The sequence below is a fragment of the Pseudophryne corroboree genome, chromosome 6 (assembly GCF_028390025.1).
Source record: "Pseudophryne corroboree isolate aPseCor3 chromosome 6, aPseCor3.hap2, whole genome shotgun sequence".
Lineage (NCBI taxonomy): Eukaryota > Metazoa > Chordata > Amphibia > Anura > Myobatrachidae > Pseudophryne > Pseudophryne corroboree.
Genome location: NC_086449.1, coordinates 421189005 through 421209505, shown reverse-complemented (window position 1 = coordinate 421209505; position 20501 = coordinate 421189005). Strand labels below are relative to the sequence as shown.

General features: G+C 41.3%; 1 protein-coding gene across 12 annotated transcripts in view; it reads right to left on the bottom strand.

Annotated features, from left to right (window-relative positions):
• The window catches only part of MAGI2 (membrane associated guanylate kinase, WW and PDZ domain containing 2), a 1309326-nt gene that overhangs the window by 708885 nt on the left and 579940 nt on the right, over positions 1-20501 (bottom strand). The window contains exon 1 of one of the 12 annotated variants that reach the window (XM_063926962.1): positions 9854-10165. The exons of 9 other annotated variants lie outside the window; for them this stretch is intronic. Coding sequence is in view for 1 of the 3 variants with exons in the window: in XM_063926959.1 (XP_063783029.1) it covers positions 9902-9920 (19 nt within the window). In the remaining 2 variants the exon portion in view is untranslated. Of the gene's footprint in view, positions 1-7515; positions 7577-9853; positions 10166-20501 lie in introns of those variants that run through there. 2 more of the 12 variants (XM_063926959.1, XM_063926964.1) reach the window with 2 other exon arrangements.

The following is a 20501-nucleotide window of genomic DNA, read 5'->3' as shown; positions in this document are numbered from 1 at the left end:
ATATAGTATAAAGTTAAACACATCATTTTTCACTGTACAAGCAACAAAATGAAGCATAATGCGTATCTAGCCCATGGGCTTAGATAAAACGCCCGACGTCCTGCAGGAATAGTGTATATGTTTTTGCCAACAATAGGGGCTTCACCCTCTAGATCAATGGGGACCCATCAGCGAGAAGATTTGCTGGGCTTCTCTGGGGATAAGCTTTGCAGTGCCATGCATGGGGGAAGTCTGTCTAACTAGAACTGTGGTGGTAAACACTTTGGGACGCACGTAGCAGCGTCTATTGGCGGTCATCCTTCTGCGACTTTATGCAAATGCCAAAAAACGCCTTTCCTTGTGTACATCTGTGTGGCTGAATGTGCAAGGGGTGAGACGCCCACTTTTCCATGCATGCTGTAATAATGATTCATATGTTTATATACGCAGCCAGTTGCACCATCTAAATTTGCACCAGCCATATAGCAGGTACAGTCTCTCCATCTGACCATATCCTCCTATGCCTGAGGCTGAGCACACAGCTGCTTGCATTGACACACCTGTGACACTTCATAACGCCCGTGAAAGGACAGTTTTGCGTGCATTTCTAGTCACCTCCCAGAAACTTCACTCACTTTTCCACAGTTCACGCAACACTGTGTAATACATGTGCCGTACAAGTTTTTAGAAATGTTTGCGCATACGGGTAAAAAAAAAAAAAAAAAAAACCACACAAAAAAAACCCAAATAAAACAAAACAAAAACACACACACACACACACACACACACACACACACACACACACACGCAAATCAGAGTAAGGCCCTTTATTTCTTTCAGTATATCACCTGAGGTATCCTCTATAGCAGCTTACACGCAGAGTCAAGGTGCATACACACTGAGCGATTTTCCCCTCTGCCCAGCGATGTCAGCGGGGGTGAGCGGCTTTCCATAGCAGGACGCTATGGAAAGCCGCTCACCCCGCCGTCCATCTGCTGGTACTACCAGTAGATGAATAGCGGCCGCCAGTGATGTAGCGGGAGCGCACATCAGCGATCACTACTGGGGCATACACACAGGGCGGTTTTGAGCAGAAAGCAGCTCAACACACCAAAAGTGACCTGCATCAGCTCAAAACCGCCCAGTGTGTATGGGCCTTAAGAACTTCTATCCTACACTCATGAGCTCTAACATAAATGAAACAACAGTCTGTAGGAGATTTCATGTCTAGGAACTGGCCGGTGTCGATCTTTGACTATCCAGTGGGTAGAGTGCAAACGAGAAACAGTTACCATGTAATTAGCATTTCCAGAAATCCATTTTCCACAAATTGTCCTGCTTACATCAAGTTTCAGTCAAATATTTAGTTTCCATTTCAGGGGTATTAGGAAGATTTGGGCCACGTCGTTTTAAATGAATGGCACACATCGTTCTGCCCGCTCACCTGATTTAGTATGGAATCGTGTAGGACTCGGAGTATCTGTCTAACACACTTTACTGGCTGTCCACTACACTACTCAGCCCACATAGTATACCCTGGGTGGTCTTACCGACAGCTTGGCGAGCGCAAATGAGCCCCTTGCGGGCTCGCTACGCGCGCCACACTATTTTATTCTCCCTCTATGGGGGTCGTGGACCCCCACGAGGGAAAATAATTGTCGGTATGCCGGCTGTCGGGCTCCCGGCGCCGGTATACTGAGCGCCGGGAGCCCGACCGCCGGCAAACCCTATACCCTTTCTATTCTATATTGCTTCAATACAAACCAATGTACAGTACAACTCCCAGATCACTGCATTTTTATACTTCTACTAAACTACTGTATATGAAATATCTCATTTTCACTCCGCAGAGGCCTCAAACATACAATGAAACAGTGGTAATGTGGTGTGACTTTTCACACCAAATTATGTTTAATATTCTACTCTTTAGAAAAAGGCAATTAAGTCCACCTTACCCACACCTAAAACGAAGGAACGAAATCTAAACAATTATAACTGCTGTTCACGCCATGACTTGTATGTGTGCAGGAACAGCTATACATGCACAATATTATATCACCATACAACAACTATTGCACTATAAAATAAATAAACCATATTTAGTCAATGTAAGCCTCTTTGGGTGTAAGATATGGATGGCCAGCTTGCAATACAGTGAAATACAAAACAAATATTACTACAAAAGTAAACAAAGGTTAGTCATACTGTATATAATGTAGGAAAGTGTAGCGGCTTTTCTGATTGTAGGATCCCACTTATCATTTTTATCCAGATTTGCTGAACCTTCTAAAGAAGACATTCTAACTAGTACAGTCTATAAACTGATAGCTTGAATCTCATTGCTTGTCCTCTTTAGAATGTCAAGCTAGACAAATTAGCAGGTTAGAGGTGTACAACTGGATAATACACAATACTTCCTCTGAGTGAATTTACACGCATGCTAAAAAACAAACAAAAAAACCCAGAAATTGTTTGGGGCTACATTTTGCACTGTATGTCTGGCCAGCAATAAAGAGGTTGGTTTCAGAATGCCTCATTCTTCTTCTGTGTGTACAGCAGGAACACACACACACACACACACACACACACACACACACACACACTTCTGCGTTATCTTTCATGCTGGTAATATATATTCAGAAACATTAACATATATTTATAATATATTCATTTGGAAATATTTAACCTATTAGTAGCATTTTTACAGTATATAAACTGGTTTGTATTTTAGTGCATAAAGTAAAGAACAAATAAGAGAGTCAGGCGCAATTATTTCCATGTCACTAACAAGAATAACTGCTTATGGTATGTGCTTTTATTAGAGTACTGTATCTACCATTTTCCATGTAGTGCAGTGCTTACCAATCAGCATCACCGATACCCACAACCACTGGTGTGTAAATAAAAGGTGTTTTATGTTAATCAGCTTCTTATTCCACAGTCATCATCGCCTGCTTACAACACTTACACCTCATCTACTGAACAGGACTGGAATGTAAAATGTTGAATAAATTAAAATGAAGCATGGCACAATTACAGACAGTGTAGGACTGTTACCACTCCAAAACAGTCACTCGCCATACTTGGGGACAGAGAAGGGAGGTGGATTGTTCACACGTCTACACAGAGAGATATGAAGAAAGAAAGTCCAAACTACATATACTACATTCTGTTGTTAACCAGGCCAGTACAAAGTAATGAGGTAACCAAGTTGAACATTTGGAAAATCCTGAGGCCACAACAGGGGATAGTACGATTATACAGCTTTCAGAATGATTAAGGGATCTTCCCTTCCATGGCTCAAACACCACAGAATACCCCTGAAGACAAAAAAAAAAATCTTACATGGTGGCCCAGGACAAATGTTGGGATTAATTAGTTACATATTAATTCACCCCAATAAGTAAATACCTAACAATTGCCCCAATTTCAATGAGTGTGCAGAATCTTGAAAATGGGTAAAGTTTAGTCCAAAAGTGCGCATCTTTGGAGTGGGTTGGATAGGACGGGGCTTATTTTGTACCAATTTTTAGGTTTCTTTGTGGAAGGCTAGGAGCGGTAGAAAATTCCATTATGCCTGAAGGCAACACTCTGAACACAGGTGGTAACAGAGATATTCCCCTGTGGTAGGAAGAAAGGCTGTCCACCACACTTTGTCAAGAGGCATCTGCATAATACAGCATAGACTAGAGTATTTGAAGGTAGTATCGAGCATTCACTTTATTAATCCTAGACAGTACAGTTACCTGTATAACAGATACACATGTGCAAAGGGCCACACTCTATTGCGCTCTGTATGGCTTTTTTATTCCAATAAAACAGTGGTTCTCAACTCCAGTATCCACATACCCCCAAAGGGTCATGTTTCCAGGATTTCTGTATTAACAGGTGGGTTATTACTATCCTAGTGAAAAAGATTGGGCAGTACAGATGGTGTAATGGTTAGCATTACTGCCTCACAGCACTGAGGTCATGGGTTTAATTCCCACCATGGTCCTAACTGTGTGGAGTTTGTATATTCTCCCCGTACTTGAGTGGGTTTCCTCCGGGTACTCCAGTTTCCTCCCACAAACCAAAAATATATTGGTAGGTTAATAGGCACCCAACAAAATTAACCCTAGCGTTAATGTCATACTTGCCTACCTGACCCTCTCCATGAGGGAGAAAATGCTCTGTTCCTGGACTTTCCTGGTAATGTATGATTGCCATCACCTATGGTGAAACACCTTTCTTATCAATTAACTAGCTCACTACAGGTGATGGCAATCATACATTACCAGGAAAGTCCAGGAACAGAGCATTTTCTCCCTCATGGAGAGGGTCAGGTAGGCAAGTATGGTGAATGTGTGGGTGTGTACATGTGGTAGGGAACATAGATTGTAAGCTCCACTGGGGCAGGGACTGATGTGAATGGACAATTATTCTCTGTAAAGCGCTGCAGAATATGTGTGCGCTATATAAATAACTGGACATAAATAAATAAAAAAGATTAAAATCACCTTTGCATGATTAAAGAAATCCAGAAAACATTACCTGATTGCGATACTTGAATTGAGAACCACTGCAGCAGAAACACAAGGCAACACTGCTGGGCATTTACATGTAAACTGGTTCTATAAACCACTTACTCAGCAGATGATAACTCTTAATTAATGATTTTTGCACTATTTAATAAAATTTTAAACTCTCGCTCAAGTGTACATGTGATCTTGGAGAAACTCCATAAAAAAAAAAATTTAAAAAAATAAAAATCATCATAACATCTATTTTGAAATACAATACATAAAACTAATTTAACTACTAAACAAATAGATCTCACCAAAATGATAGAATTTCCTTTGGTGCAAGTAGAAAAAAATTCTTAGTGGTACTGTGTGCACATGCCAAAAAAATAGGTGTGGCCAATGAAAATGGGGGCCAGATACACATGACCCCAATGGTGCAGTGCCAGATACACATGACCCCAATGGTGCAGTGCCAGATACACATATGCCCCCAATAATGCAGTGCCAGACAAACGTATACCTCCAGTAGTGCAGGGCCAGATACACATATGCCCCAAATAGTGCCAGATATACATATGCCTCCAGCAGTGCAGTGCCATATACACATATGCCCCCACAGTCAGGGCCGGATTAAGCCTTGGGGGTACCTGGGGCAATTAAGACAGGGGGGGCCCCGGTGGAAGATGGGGGATATATTAGATAGTGCATACTTCCCAACATATCCCATTTCAGGAGGGACAAAATGCTCTCTACCTGGACTTCCCTCTTAATATATGATTGGCATCAACTTTGTTGAACTATTTCATTGATAAGAAAGGTGTTTCAACACAGGTGTTTGCAATCATAAATTAAGAAGGAAGTCCAGGTAGAAAACATTTTGTACCTCCTGGAATGGGTCATGGTGGTTGTATATTAGTTTTAAACTAATAGTTTAATAATGCCTGGGTACTGTTTATACAGTAGCAATACCTAACTGAAAGACAACTATTTTATAAAATTTTCTTGTAGTGGAACAAAGACAACTTAAACAACCTTAAAATACACATCGAAAAATAAAATAATTTATCTTGTCACATGCAAGAATAGCAGCCGCCTCTGTACTATTTACACACTGGGACAGGACTCAGGAGGACTCTCTGTGTGTGTCTATAGCGCTAGACCCAAATGGTTTAGTTGCACAAAAGTTTACACAGGACCCAGGCAGGGAGGAGGAAAAGCTGGGATCCCCGTGTCACTTACAGCTCTCTCCACCCTCCTATCTCTCCTCTGGTCAGAAAGCTCAGTCGGTAGCTCATGAAATCTGATATTCCTGTGTCTCTGCCTGCACTGGATACTGTCCTGCTCCCATTCTGGCTCTTGCATAAAGAGGGAAAGCTAGTAATATCAGTGTGCTTTGGATGGGGGGGGGGCCTGACATAGGGGGGCCCAGGGTACAGTATGTCCTGTATCCCGCCTTAATCTGGTTATGCCCACAGTGCTGTTCACTGCTGCCACTACTTGACTGGCTGCTTCTACTGTGTGTGTGTGAGGGGAGGAGAGTGCAGCGCATGCCTCTCCTGCCTTTCAGTCTGCTCTCCGGCGGCGGCGTGTATCTCAAATCAGGAGCCGCTGCTGCGGTCCGCAAGCTCCGATTGGCTAACGAGCCGGTGCCTGATTTAAAATACACATCACTGCCAGAGACCGTACTGGGCACTGAGGGGCAGGAGAGATGCGCACTGCACTCTCCTCCTCTCGGACACACCGCAGCTGAAAGCAAGGTGGTCGGGCCGGCGGTACTGCAAATCGGCTGTCAAATTCTTAGCAGTACGCAGTACAGGCCCATACCGCCATACTTGCAGCACCGAGTATATCAATATTGACCTGGAAACAAGGAGCTATGCTGATGGGTTGGGTTTGAAATCCTGGCAGTTAGTATCCAGACAGTCTGGATGCCGACATCGGCATCCTGACAGTCTGAATCAATCAGGATTCTGACCATCAGGATCCTGCTGTCAGCATTCTGACTGCCAGGATGCAGACTATATCTGTTTGCTTACTAGCCGCCTACAGTATGTGCACATTTACAGTTTCAGTTGAACAAACCGAGTTGATGCTCTGCTTAAATGATATAATGAAGCCCACCGGTTATTTAGTCCAAGTTAGACAACAACATAAACGGTTCTTAACCAGTAAATCATCATACCTGCCATGCAATAAGTAATACAAAATGTACGTCTAGTTGTACAGCAAACAGACTTCTCTGCTGCCACGTTACCACATGCTAGTGATGTAAGCCACGTTTACCTACTGCTCTGTGCTAGAGTTCAATATTTCACGCTAAAACAAGGTTACTCTTTTACAGTCAGTTGCGACTTTTATAACATACAGAATAAGCAAACAAGAGATGTATGGCACACACTATGTAAACACGTGTCATTTAGATCAATCCAAGATCATCATTAAAAAGGAAGCAACCTTTAGCTGGCATTGTTATTCTCCTGATGTATGCGAGTCGCATTATCTACTTCCCTTCTATATTTCTATGGCACAAATGCATTGATTTCCTCAAACAAAGCATTTAACACAGCTAAATGATCTGCATCCAGCACACCGAACATTCACAGAAGACTTCCCATTTTGTCTTTCCATATAATTATCATTGCACCCATCACAATAGCTTTGTACAGAACACTAGCTGACTGGACGATGTCCTTTCATAGAGATCAGTCAAAAAGTCTTAACCTCTGGCTCAAACACAAAACAACTACAGGAATTTTAGCTCCTGCTTCCTTCAAAATAATGGTCATGTTTTTGGATGCAAGGTAAGGATGTTGATATTGACATTTGCTAAAGATATTGGAAAGAAAAAAATAATAGTAATTTTTACAAAGCCATGCTTGCCTTGAGGCATTTAATGCTAACAATTGTAGCTTGGAACTCAACTGCTAGAAAAAGCAGCAGCCTTCTTTAAAAAAAAAAAAAATGATAATGTATATAATGTGCATTATAAGCATCAGGCAGGCTTATCATTGCTATTTGCCAGCATTAATACCTTATCACACTCCAGCAAGTTGCTTGTGAGGCTCCTTGCCTTGTACTGAATATTCAAGCCAGTCGCTTCCTCTGAACCAAGACCAGTGTGATTTCAGTGGTTGCAGAGCATGTATGCAAGCAGCCTTTCCCATGTTATCTCTGGCTCTGCTTTACTCTAGCACAGTGTTTCCCAACCACGGTCCTCAAGGCACACCAACAGTGCAGGTTTTAGTGATATCCATGCTTTAGCAAAGGTGACTTAATTAGTAGCTCAGTTATTTTGATTTAACCATCTGTGCTGAAGCCTGGATATCACTAAAACCTGCACTGTTGGTGTGCCTTGAGGACCGCGGTTGGGAATGCCTGCTCTAGCAGCTAGCACAATGCACACAGGAACCACTGGCACCCTCTTTGATAAAACTTACATACACCTAAGTAACAGTATTATTTCGCCATACTGCTGACTTGCTGTTTTCTGTTGGAAGACTGCCTGTCACAGTATATCCAGAATAAACATTTTTGTAAGATGTAGCAGTTTGAGTCAAAAAATTATTGGTTACAGAACAACATTATGAGCTGTCCTGCAGGTCATGTGGTCACTATTGGGAGATGTAACCATAAAACCTTGAAGGGCTAGACTTGGAGAGTGATAAAATGGAAAGTGATAAACTACCAGCTCCTGTCATTTTTCAAACAGGGCTGTGACATGGTAGTTAGAAGCTGATTGGCTGGTGCCTTGTCTCTTTCCATTTTATCACTCTCCAAGCGATGATGCATTTAGCTCACAAAGTGGAAAGAGATTTAAAGTACCAGCCAATAAGCTTCTAACTGCCATCTTACATGATGTGCTTGAAAAATGTCAGTAAGGAGCTGATTGGTTGGCACTTTAATTCTCCAACCAAGGTTTTATACATTTCCCCCATATGTTTATTGGTCGAGTTGTGTCTGTTCTGTACAATATAATCAAATAAAGTGGAAATAGTGATAGATCGTGCTGAAAGTCAAATTTCAGACTACACTGTTCAACAGAATGGCTGTCTCCAGTCTAACAGTGAAATAGCCCAATGTTTTTGTGCTTAGACAAAGTTCACATGTCCAGTTTTAGCAAAAGTTCCATTATGTTCATCAACGACTCCACTGGGTATATGAAGGAACCACAACCAGCAGTAGCAAAAGCCACTATTACTGCATACTGAGATTACCACTAGTCCCTACACTATTCGTAACACCATGAGCAATGATAATGCAATAAAAAAGGAATATAAAAACCAAACTGAGTGAGAAGGCAGGTTTGGCAGTCTGGGAAAGTCAGTAAGCTACAATATTATATTCCGTATTTACAGCAGAAAATGTAAGCACATTGTTACACTGCATCTTAGTCTTGCCAACCAAGACCCAGGCGGTTACCCCATATGCAGAGAGGCAATCCATGAGACATTACCTTGGCTACAAAGCAATTCAATCTGATCTCTAATTTTACATTGGTTTTAACCCAATCATTGCCAAAAAAATCCAATAAGACATAGTTGTAGTGTGATGAACAGAAAACATATACAATCCATGAACCCCTTGTGTGCCGTTAGATACTGCAGTGCTGAGAGCGGCAGTACTTTAGATAAGCTATTCATATCTGGCTCCATATCTGTATTAGACATTTTGCTTTTTCACAATATCAATGTGCAGCACGCTTCTTGTGCCATGTAAATACCCTGATCTTATAACAACCGGCATAAATGAGCTGCTGTCCCGCAACTCAAAGGATTCTGCACACTAGAGACAAGTGCAGCATTTCTTTGTTATTTAAGGCAGATAACCTCTGCTATGAGAGAGAGAGAGAGAGAGAGAGAGAGAGAGAGAGAGAGAGAGAGAGAGAGAGAGAGAGAGAGAGAGAGAGAGAGAGAGAGATGCAATGAAAGCAATGCTTATACATATTGCAGCCAATCTGTGCGGAAATAAATGCCTTGCCACACACACTAGACATTTTCTATTTTAATGAAGAACATTTCATCTGCTGTTACCAACATACAGTACCATACATAGAGATATGCACATTCTGCCACTGCACCGAAACAGCAATTTCCAAATATAATTAGTAATTAGTAGAGGCTACACATATCAGACAGCAAGCCTCCTGCACACCACACAATCACCCTTCACAATATATGGCCAATCTGCCAATCACACCTAGAATCCATAGCTCTAAAACACAATGGATCTGCCCCAATCCGAATTCCCATCTGTCTGTTACGGAAGTGGGTTTTCACAATTTGCTATCTAGAAATACCCCAGTGTATAGCACACAACAATGCATCAATACATTGCAAGGAACAAAGCACATATACTCAGTCATCTCCTACCTTATTTTCATCCTCAGTCACTACATCATCCTGAATTATTTAAGTCACCTGTACTGATCCAGCCCATTTTCAATGTGAGATAGATAGTATTCTCCTTGACAGAATGGCCTCAGCTGTGCTGAGATATATATTTTTCCAGCACGAATGCCTAGAATTTTCTGCACAAGCCAGACACAGCCACAAACTGCAGCTGAGCTCCTTCTCTCCCCTCCCTTTAAAAGATGAAGCTAGTGCTCCCCTCAGTCTCTCCCAGCCTGTTCTTGCTGTCTCTCTCCTCTCTTTCTCTTCCCCTCCCCCTCCAATCCAAACTCAGTGCAGCTAAGTCAGGGTCATTGATATTTCTCATCATGGTGACCTCTCTGCACTGCTGGTAGGGTCTAATGGAATTGAAGGTGCAGAGGATAATATACAGTCATTGCAAAAGAACATGAGTGTTTGTTTATATATATATATATATATATATATATATATAATCCAGGTAATTGTCCGGCACTCCAATACCTCAAACAGCTGCTATGGTGCCCGCTCTGTGTGATGAACAAATACCAGGAAGATGAGCCGCACTCACAGACTAATAAATGGTATAAACCTCCGGCGTTAGACCAATAAGTCACATAGCCTGGAACAGTTTCCAACGTTTCATGTCTTTATGACATTTTTTCAAGGATACAAACATACAATGAAAAATGTTACACTTTTAAACACTCACCCGAGTTCGTGCGCTGGCTGCCGTCCCGCTCCGTGAAGAGGCGTGATGACGTCATTAACATGCGACTAGCGCTGACGTCCCGTCTCTAGGCAACGGAGACGTCTTGCTGATAGTGCTACCATCACCATGACTACAGACAATACATAAAAACACACGTAAAAGGTATCATCACACTGCAATGAGACCGTGCAGCTAAATTCATCTATTTAGATACAATATATCTGCAATAATGCTGAACTGACTGCATAAGAAATATGTATATTAAAGAAGCAAATAATTACTGAAGGCTGAAAAACAAAATGGATTAAATAAAACAATTAAAGGAACATTGTTCATTAAGTCCTGACGGGTGCAAAGTTTGTAATTTGTATATCCACATTGATTCCTTCTGTAATAATAGACGTCCCCTGTCGCCCCCTCTGTTGTTGGGGGGTACATGGTCTATCATTTTGTATTTAAGACTTGCCAGATTGTGTCTAAAGTTCTTAAAATGTCTGGCCACCGGTTGATCTTGATCCGTACCTTCAAGGGCTTGTCTAATGGCTGTTCTATGCATTGCCATGCGCTCTTTGAATTGTCTGATCGTTTTACCGATGTATAATAGTCCACAAGGACATTTGATGTAGTATATAACATACCTTGATGAACAGGTTAAAGGATATCTTATTTTGTATGATTTGCCTGACCTAGGGTGTGAGAATGTATCCCCTATGTCGAGATAGTTACATGTAGTACACCCGAGGCAGCGGTAGTTGCCCGGTTTTCTAGATAGAAAATGTTCCAATGGTGGGCCCTTTAATTTTAATACATCATTGTGTACTACATAGTTCTTTATGTTCTTACCCCGTCGCTGGCCAATCATCAACCGTTTATTCTGGAGGGCTGGTAATTCTTGTTCTGTATTCACCAGAGGCCATAGTCGTTTGGCAGCTGAATTAATCTCTCCGCTGGCCGTGGAGAAATCTGTGACCCAAATAATTGAATCCTGATGATCAGAACCAGGTTTTTCTTCCAAAGATTTAGTCCTGGACATGGACAACACTTGAAGCATAGTTTTCTTAAGAGATATAGGATTATATCCCCTAGCAATAAATTTATTCATCATCAAGTTGAGTTGTGTTTTGAGATCTTGAGGATCACTGCAAATTCTAAGGGCACGCATAAACTGCGAAAATGGCAACCCTTGTTTCAAAGACCATGGATGGTGACTTTCAGCTCTCAAAAGTGTGTTACGGTCAGTAGGTTTATGGAATACTGTTGTGTTAAGATGTCCATCCAGTATTGTAATGGAGACGTCTAGAAAGTGGATAGTGCAGTTACTGATCGTATATGTAAACTTGATGCTCTCATCTGCTTGATTGATGGATAGCATCATCGAGGAGAACTGTTCTTTGCTTCCCGTCCATATAACAAAAATGTCATCTATGTATCTGTGAAAGCTGTGTATGGGTACTCCAAATTCAGGGTTTGAAAAAAACAAATCTTGCTCTAAAGCAAACATAAAAGCATTTGCGTAGCTGGGTGCTACGCATGAACCCATCGCACAGCCAAGTCTTTGAATATAGAATCTCCCATCGTATTGAAAATAGTTCCTAGTCAAAGTCAGTTCAAGAAGGGACATGAAGAAATCTAAATCAGGACCATTGTATGTTGAGTTGTTGGTGAGAAGCCTCCTAGTGGCAGCCAATCCTCTGTCATGCGGAATGCTGGTATAGAGGCTTATTACATCAATAGTGGCCATCCACCAGTGAGACTCTACCTGAGAGATATTCAATAATTTTAATAAAAAGGATGTAGTGTCTTTCAGATGTGTTTTTTCTTTCTGAATTACAGGCTGCAAGTAAGAGTCAAGGAATTTTGAAATTCCATAAAACAAAGAGTCCCGGGCGGAGATGATTGGCCTGCCCGGCGGGTTACTCGCATCTTTGTGTAATTTGGGTATAGTATAGATCAACGGAATCCTAGGAAAATCAACAGTGAGCGAGTTTTGTATTTTTTGTGTAATGATATTATTCACAACTGCGTCAGAGAGAAGAGTGTCAAGTTCCTTCTTAAAAATCAGAGTAGGGTCGGCATCCAATAGCCCATAAACCCTTGTATCGTTTAGCTGTCTTTCAATTTCTGATTTATATTGAGAAAGATCCTGAATGGTAATGCCCCCGCCTTTATCGGCTGGGCGAATGATGATATCAGAATAGGCACTTAAATTTTTAAGGGCAATTTTCTCACCCTTGGTCAAATTGCTGTGAATAGGGTGCTTCACCTCAATGCAATTATCCATAGACTTTCCCAGCTGTGAGGTAAAACATCTAATAGCTGGATTGTTTGATATAGGATCAAACGTTGAGGGTTTCTTGATGCCTAATTTCTGTATGCGTGGCGGCTGTGTAACACCAAAATGTTCTTTAAGACGAAGTTGTCTGTTAAGATGGTAAAGGTCCACTTTATTTTTAAATTCATTGGGGTGATTGGTGGGCACAAAAGATAAGCCTTTGTTAAGCACAGATATTTCATCTGATGTAAATTCTCTTGATGACAAATTAAATACTACGTTTTCTTCTTGTATTTGCGCTTTCCTTTGCCTTGCCCACTCTCCTCCACGTCTGGTCCGAGATCTTCCACCGAGCTGGCTTTCGCTCGGGTAGTCACCCCTAAAGGGAGTTTTTTCTTCAATTGGGATTTTGGCCGCGCCCCAGTCGACTCTCCTTCACTTGTAGTGGCTCCACCACTGGAGATGTCCGTATCTGATCGATCTTGATTCCTAGATCTATTAGGATATCTCTTCCTTTGGGGATAATGTGGTTTTTGATTCACCCATGTATACACCCGTTGCTCTTCGTAGTCTTTATCGACTGTGATTCGTTTCTTTTTCTTAAAGGCAACCAGATCTGCTTTATATTTGGAAATCTGTTCAGACAGCTTGTCCATCCATTTGTTTTCAGAATCACTCTGAAGCTTCTCAAGATGGAGATTTTCAAAGGACTGTCTTTTAGATTGATAATTCTTTAGCTCCCTCCCTGCCTCCTCCACAACTAGGAGAATGAGGTCATAGGAGCATCTAGGAATCAAGATCGATCAGATACGGACATCTCCAGTGGTGGAGCCACTACAAGTGAAGGAGAGTCGACTGGGGCGCGGCCAAAATCCCAATTGAAGAAAAAACTCCCTTTAGGGGTGACTACCCGAGCGAAAGCCAGCTCGGTGGAAGATCTCGGACCAGACGTGGAGGAGAGTGGGCAAGGCAAAGGAAAGCGCAAATACAAGAAGAAAACGTAGTATTTAATTTGTCATCAAGAGAATTTACATCAGATGAAATATCTGTGCTTAACAAAGGCTTATCTTTTGTGCCCACCAATCACCCCAATGAATTTAAAAATAAAGTGGACCTTTACCATCTTAACAGACAACTTCGTCTTAAAGAACATTTTGGTGTTACACAGCCGCCACGCATACAGAAATTAGGCATCAAGAAACCCTCAACGTTTGATCCTATATCAAACAATCCAGCTATTAGATGTTTTACCTCACAGCTGGGAAAGTCTATGGATAATTGCATTGAGGTGAAGCACCCTATTCACAGCAATTTGACCAAGGGTGAGAAAATTGCCCTTAAAAATTTAAGTGCCTATTCTGATATCATCATTCGCCCAGCCGATAAAGGCGGGGGCATTACCATTCAGGATCTTTCTCAATATAAATCAGAAATTGAAAGACAGCTAAACGATACAAGGGTTTATGGGCTATTGGATGCCGACCCTACTCTGATTTTTAAGAAGGAACTTGACACTCTTCTCTCTGACGCAGTTGTGAATAATATCATTACACAAAAAATACAAAACTCGCTCACTGTTGATTTTCCTAGGATTCCGTTGATCTATACTATACCCAAATTACACAAAGATGCGAGTAACCCGCCGGGCAGGCCAATCATCTCCGCCCGGGACTCTTTGTTTTATGGAATTTCAAAATTCCTTGACTCTTACTTGCAGCCTGTAATTCAGAAAGAAAAAACACATCTGAAAGACACTACATCCTTTTTATTAAAATTATTGAATATCTCTCAGGTAGAGTCTCACTGGTGGATGGCCACTATTGATGTAATAAGCCTCTATACCAGCATTCCGCATGACAGAGGATTGGCTGCCACTAGGAGGCTTCTCACCAACAACTCAACATACAATGGTCCTGATTTAGATTTCTTCATGTCCCTTCTTGAACTGACTTTGACTAGGAATTATTTTCAATACGATGGGAGATTCTATATTCAAAGACTTGGCTGTGCGATGGGTTCATGCGTAGCACCCAGCTACGCAAATGCTTTTATGTTTGCTTTAGAGCAAGATTTGTTTTTTTCAAACCCTGAATTTGGAGTACCCATACACAGCTTTCACAGATACATAGATGACATTTTTGTTATATGGACGGGAAGCAAAGAACAGTTCTCCTCGATGATGCTATCCATCAATCAAGCAGATGAGAGCATTAAGTTTACATATACGATCAGTAACTGCACTATCCACTTTCTAGACGTCTCCATTACAATACTGGATGGACATCTTAACACAACAGTATTCCATAAACCTACTGACCGTAACACACTTTTGAGAGCTGAAAGTCACCATCCATGGTCTTTGAAACAAGGGTTGCCATTTTCGCAGTTTATGCGTGCCCTTAGAATTTGCAGTGATCCTCAAGATCTCAAAACACAACTCAACTTGATGATGAATAAATTTATTGCTAGGGGATATAATCCTATATCTCTTAAGAAAACTATGCTTCAAGTGTTGTCCATGTCCAGGACTAAATCTTTGGAAGAAAAACCTGGTTCTGATCATCAGGATTCAATTATTTGGGTCACAGATTTCTCCACGGCCAGCGGAGAGATTAATTCAGCTGCCAAACGACTATGGCCTCTGGTGAATACAGAACAAGAATTACCAGCCCTCCAGAATAAACGGTTGATGATTGGCCAGCGACGGGGTAAGAACATAAAGAACTATGTAGTACACAATGATGTATTAAAATTAAAGGGCCCACCATTGGAACATTTTCTATCTAGAAAACCGGGCAACTACCGCTGCCTCGGGTGTACTACATGTAACTATCTCGACATAGGGGATACATTCTCACACCCTAGGTCAGGCAAATCATACAAAATAAGATATCCTTTAACCTGTTCATCAAGGTATGTTATATACTACATCAAATGTCCTTGTGGACTATTATACATCGGTAAAACGATCAGACAATTCAAAGAGCGCATGGCAATGCATAGAACAGCCATTAGACAAGCCCTTGAAGGTACGGATCAAGATCAACCGGTGGCCAGACATTTTAAGAACTTTAGACACAATCTGGCAAGTCTTAAATACAAAATGATAGACCATGTACCCCCCAACAACAGAGGGGGCGACAGGGGACGTCTATTATTACAGAAGGAATCAATGTGGATATACAAATTACAAACTTTGCACCCGTCAGGACTTAATGAACAATGTTCCTTTAATTGTTTTATTTAATCCATTTTGTTTTTCAGCCTTCAGTAATTATTTGCTTCTTTAATATACATATTTCTTATGCAGTCAGTTCAGCATTATTGCAGATATATTGTATCTAAATAGATGAATTTAGCTGCACGGTCTCATTGCAGTGTGATGATACCTTTTACGTGTGTTTTTATGTATTGTCTGTAGTCATGGTGATGGTAGCACTATCAGCAAGACGTCTCCGTTGCCTAGAGACGGGACGTCAGCGCTAGTCGCATGTTAATGACGTCATCACGCCTCTTCACGGAGCGGGACGGCAGCCAGCGCACGAACTCGGGTGAGTGTTTAAAAGTGTAACATTTTTCATTGTATGTTTGTATCCTTGAAAAAATGTCATAAAGACATGAAACGTTGGAAACTGTTCCAGGCTATGTGACTTATTGGTCTAACGCCGGAGGTTTATACCATTTATTAGTCTGTGAGTGCGGCTCATCTTCCTGGTATTTGTTCATCACACAGAGCGGGCACCATAGCAGCTGTTTGAGGTATTGGAGTGCCGGACAATTACCTGGATTATATATCAGAACGTCGTCTTCTGGTCAAGGCACCCCCTTGTTTTTCAGTACATTTGCGGACACTTTCAAAGGTTTTTGTGTGGGTTGCTGAGATTAAGCAACCACATTGTTTTTAAATCACACGCAAGATGTCTCTACCTACAGCTGAGGCCAGTGTGGAAGGATTTTCCAGGGTAACCTTAGTACCTGATGCGGTTTTGAGTTTCTCAGAACCAGAAGCTGATGCCATCCTGTTTAAGGATAATATGGTCAAAGCAGGGGGTGACCTGGAATCCACCCAACAACTATATCTACAATTACTGCATCTGCACCAGAAGGAGATTGATTACTATCTCCATGGAGTTAGTCTATCGGACTATTATAGAGACAAAAGGATTCCTAGAGGCTTCCGAATCAGGAACATCCCCACCATTGGACGCTTTAATGTCGACTTTTGTCGTCGGTGGGCGGCAATATTAAACAAATGCTCCTATGACCTCATTCTCCTAGTTGTGGAGGAGGCAGGGAGGGAGCTAAAGAATTATCAATCTAAAAGACAGTCCTTTGAAAATCTCCATCTTGAGAAGCTTCAGAGTGATTCTGAAAACAAATGGATGGACAAGCTGTCTGAACAGATTTCCAAATATAAAGCAGATCTGGTTGCCTTTAAGAAAAAGAAACGAATCACAGTCGATAAAGACTACGAAGAGCAACGGGTGTATACATGGGTGAATCAAAAACCACATTATCCCCAAAGGAAGAGATATCCTAATAGATCTAGGAATCAAGATCGATCAGATACGGACATCTCCAGTGGTGGAGCCACTACAAGTGAAGGAGAGTCGACTGGGGCGCGGCCAAAATCCCAATTGAAGAAAAAACTCCCTTTAGGGGTGACTACCCGAGCGAAAGCCAGCTCGGTGGAAGATCTCGGACCAGACGTGGAGGAGAGTGGGCAAGGCAAAGGAAAGCGCAAATACAAGAAGAAAACGTAGTATTTAATTTGTCATCAAGAGAATTTACATCAGATGAAATATCTGTGCTTAACAAAGGCTTATCTTTTGTGCCCACCAATCACCCCAATGAATTTAAAAATAAAGTGGACCTTTACCATCTTAACAGACAACTTCGTCTTAAAGAACATTTTGGTGTTACACAGCCGCCACGCATACAGAAATTAGGCATCAAGAAACCCTCAACGTTTGATCCTATATCAAACAATCCAGCTATTAGATGTTTTACCTCACAGCTGGGAAAGTCTATGGATAATTGCATTGAGGTGAAGCACCCTATTCACAGCAATTTGACCAAGGGTGAGAAAATTGCCCTTAAAAATTTAAGTGCCTATTCTGATATCATCATTCGCCCAGCCGATAAAGGCGGGGGCATTACCATTCAGGATCTTTCTCAATATAAATCAGAAATTGAAAGACAGCTAAACGATACAAGGGTTTATGGGCTATTGGATGCCGACCCTACTCTGATTTTTAAGAAGGAACTTGACACTCTTCTCTCTGACGCAGTTGTGAATAATATCATTACACAAAAAATACAAAACTCGCTCACTGTTGATTTTCCTAGGATTCCGTTGATCTATACTATACCCAAATTACACAAAGATGCGAGTAACCCGCCGGGCAGGCCAATCATCTCCGCCCGGGACTCTTTGTTTTATGGAATTTCAAAATTCCTTGACTCTTACTTGCAGCCTGTAATTCAGAAAGAAAAAACACATCTGAAAGACACTACATCCTTTTTATTAAAATTATTGAATATCTCTCAGGTAGAGTCTCACTGGTGGATGGCCACTATTGATGTAATAAGCCTCTATACCAGCATTCCGCATGACAGAGGATTGGCTGCCACTAGGAGGCTTCTCACCAACAACTCAACATACAATGGTCCTGATTTAGATTTCTTCATGTCCCTTCTTGAACTGACTTTGACTAGGAATTATTTTCAATACGATGGGAGATTCTATATTCAAAGACTTGGCTGTGCGATGGGTTCATGCGTAGCACCCAGCTACGCAAATGCTTTTATGTTTGCTTTAGAGCAAGATTTGTTTTTTTCAAACCCTGAATTTGGAGTACCCATACACAGCTTTCACAGATACATAGATGACATTTTTGTTATATGGACGGGAAGCAAAGAACAGTTCTCCTCGATGATGCTATCCATCAATCAAGCAGATGAGAGCATTAAGTTTACATATACGATCAGTAACTGCACTATCCACTTTCTAGACGTCTCCATTACAATACTGGATGGACATCTTAACACAACAGTATTCCATAAACCTACTGACCGTAACACACTTTTGAGAGCTGAAAGTCACCATCCATGGTCTTTGAAACAAGGGTTGCCATTTTCGCAGTTTATGCGTGCCCTTAGAATTTGCAGTGATCCTCAAGATCTCAAAACACAACTCAACTTGATGATGAATAAATTTATTGCTAGGGGATATAATCCTATATCTCTTAAGAAAACTATGCTTCAAGTGTTGTCCATGTCCAGGACTAAATCTTTGGAAGAAAAACCTGGTTCTGATCATCAGGATTCAATTATTTGGGTCACAGATTTCTCCACGGCCAGCGGAGAGATTAATTCAGCTGCCAAACGACTATGGCCTCTGGTGAATACAGAACAAGAATTACCAGCCCTCCAGAATAAACGGTTGATGATTGGCCAGCGACGGGGTAAGAACATAAAGAACTATGTAGTACACAATGATGTATTAAAATTAAAGGGCCCACCATTGGAACATTTTCTATCTAGAAAACCGGGCAACTACCGCTGCCTCGGGTGTACTACATGTAACTATCTCGACATAGGGGATACATCCTCACACCCTAGGTCAGGCAAATCATACAAAATAAGATATCCTTTAACCTGTTCATCAAGGTATGTTATATACTACATCAAATGTCCTTGTGGACTATTATACATCGGTAAAACGATCAGACAATTCAAAGAGCGCATGGCAATGCATAGAACAGCCATTAGACAAGCCCTTGAAGGTACGGATCAAGATCAACCGGTGGCCAGACATTTTAAGAACTTTAGACACAATCTGGCAAGTCTTAAATACAAAATGATAGACCATGTACCCCCCAACAACAGAGGGGGCGACAGGGGACGTCTATTATTACAGAAGGAATCAATGTGGATATACAAATTACAAACTTTGCACCCGTCAGGACTTAATGAACAATGTTCCTTTAATTGTTTTATTTAATCCATTTTGTTTTTCAGCCTTCAGTAATTATTTGCTTCTTTAATATACATATTTCTTATGCAGTCAGTTTCAGCATTATTGCAGATATATTGTATCTAAATAGATGAATTTAGCTGCACGGTCTCATTGCAGTGTGATGATACCTTTTACGTGTGTTTTTATGTATTGTCTGTAGTCATGGTGATGGTAGCACTATCAGCAAGACGTCTCCGTTGCCTAGAGACGGGACGTCAGCGCTAGTCGCATGTTAATGACGTCATCACGCCTCTTCACGGAGCGGGACGGCAGCCAGCGCACGAACTCGGGTGAGTGTTTAAAAGTGTAACATTTTTCATTGTATGTTTGTATCCTTGAAAAAATGTCATAAAGACATGAAACGTTGGAAACTGTTCCAGGCTATGTGACTTATTGGTCTAACGCCGGAGGTTTATACCATTTATTAGTCTGTGAGTGCGGCTCATCTTCCTGGTATTTATATATATATATATATATATATATACACACACACATGCACTGTGTATATATATATGTACACACATGAAAGAGTAAGAAAAGAAACTAAGGGGTACATTTACTAAGCAGTGATAAGAGCGGAGAAGTGAGCCAGTGGAGAAATTTCCCCATCAACCAATCAGCAGCTCTGTATAATTTTATAGTATGC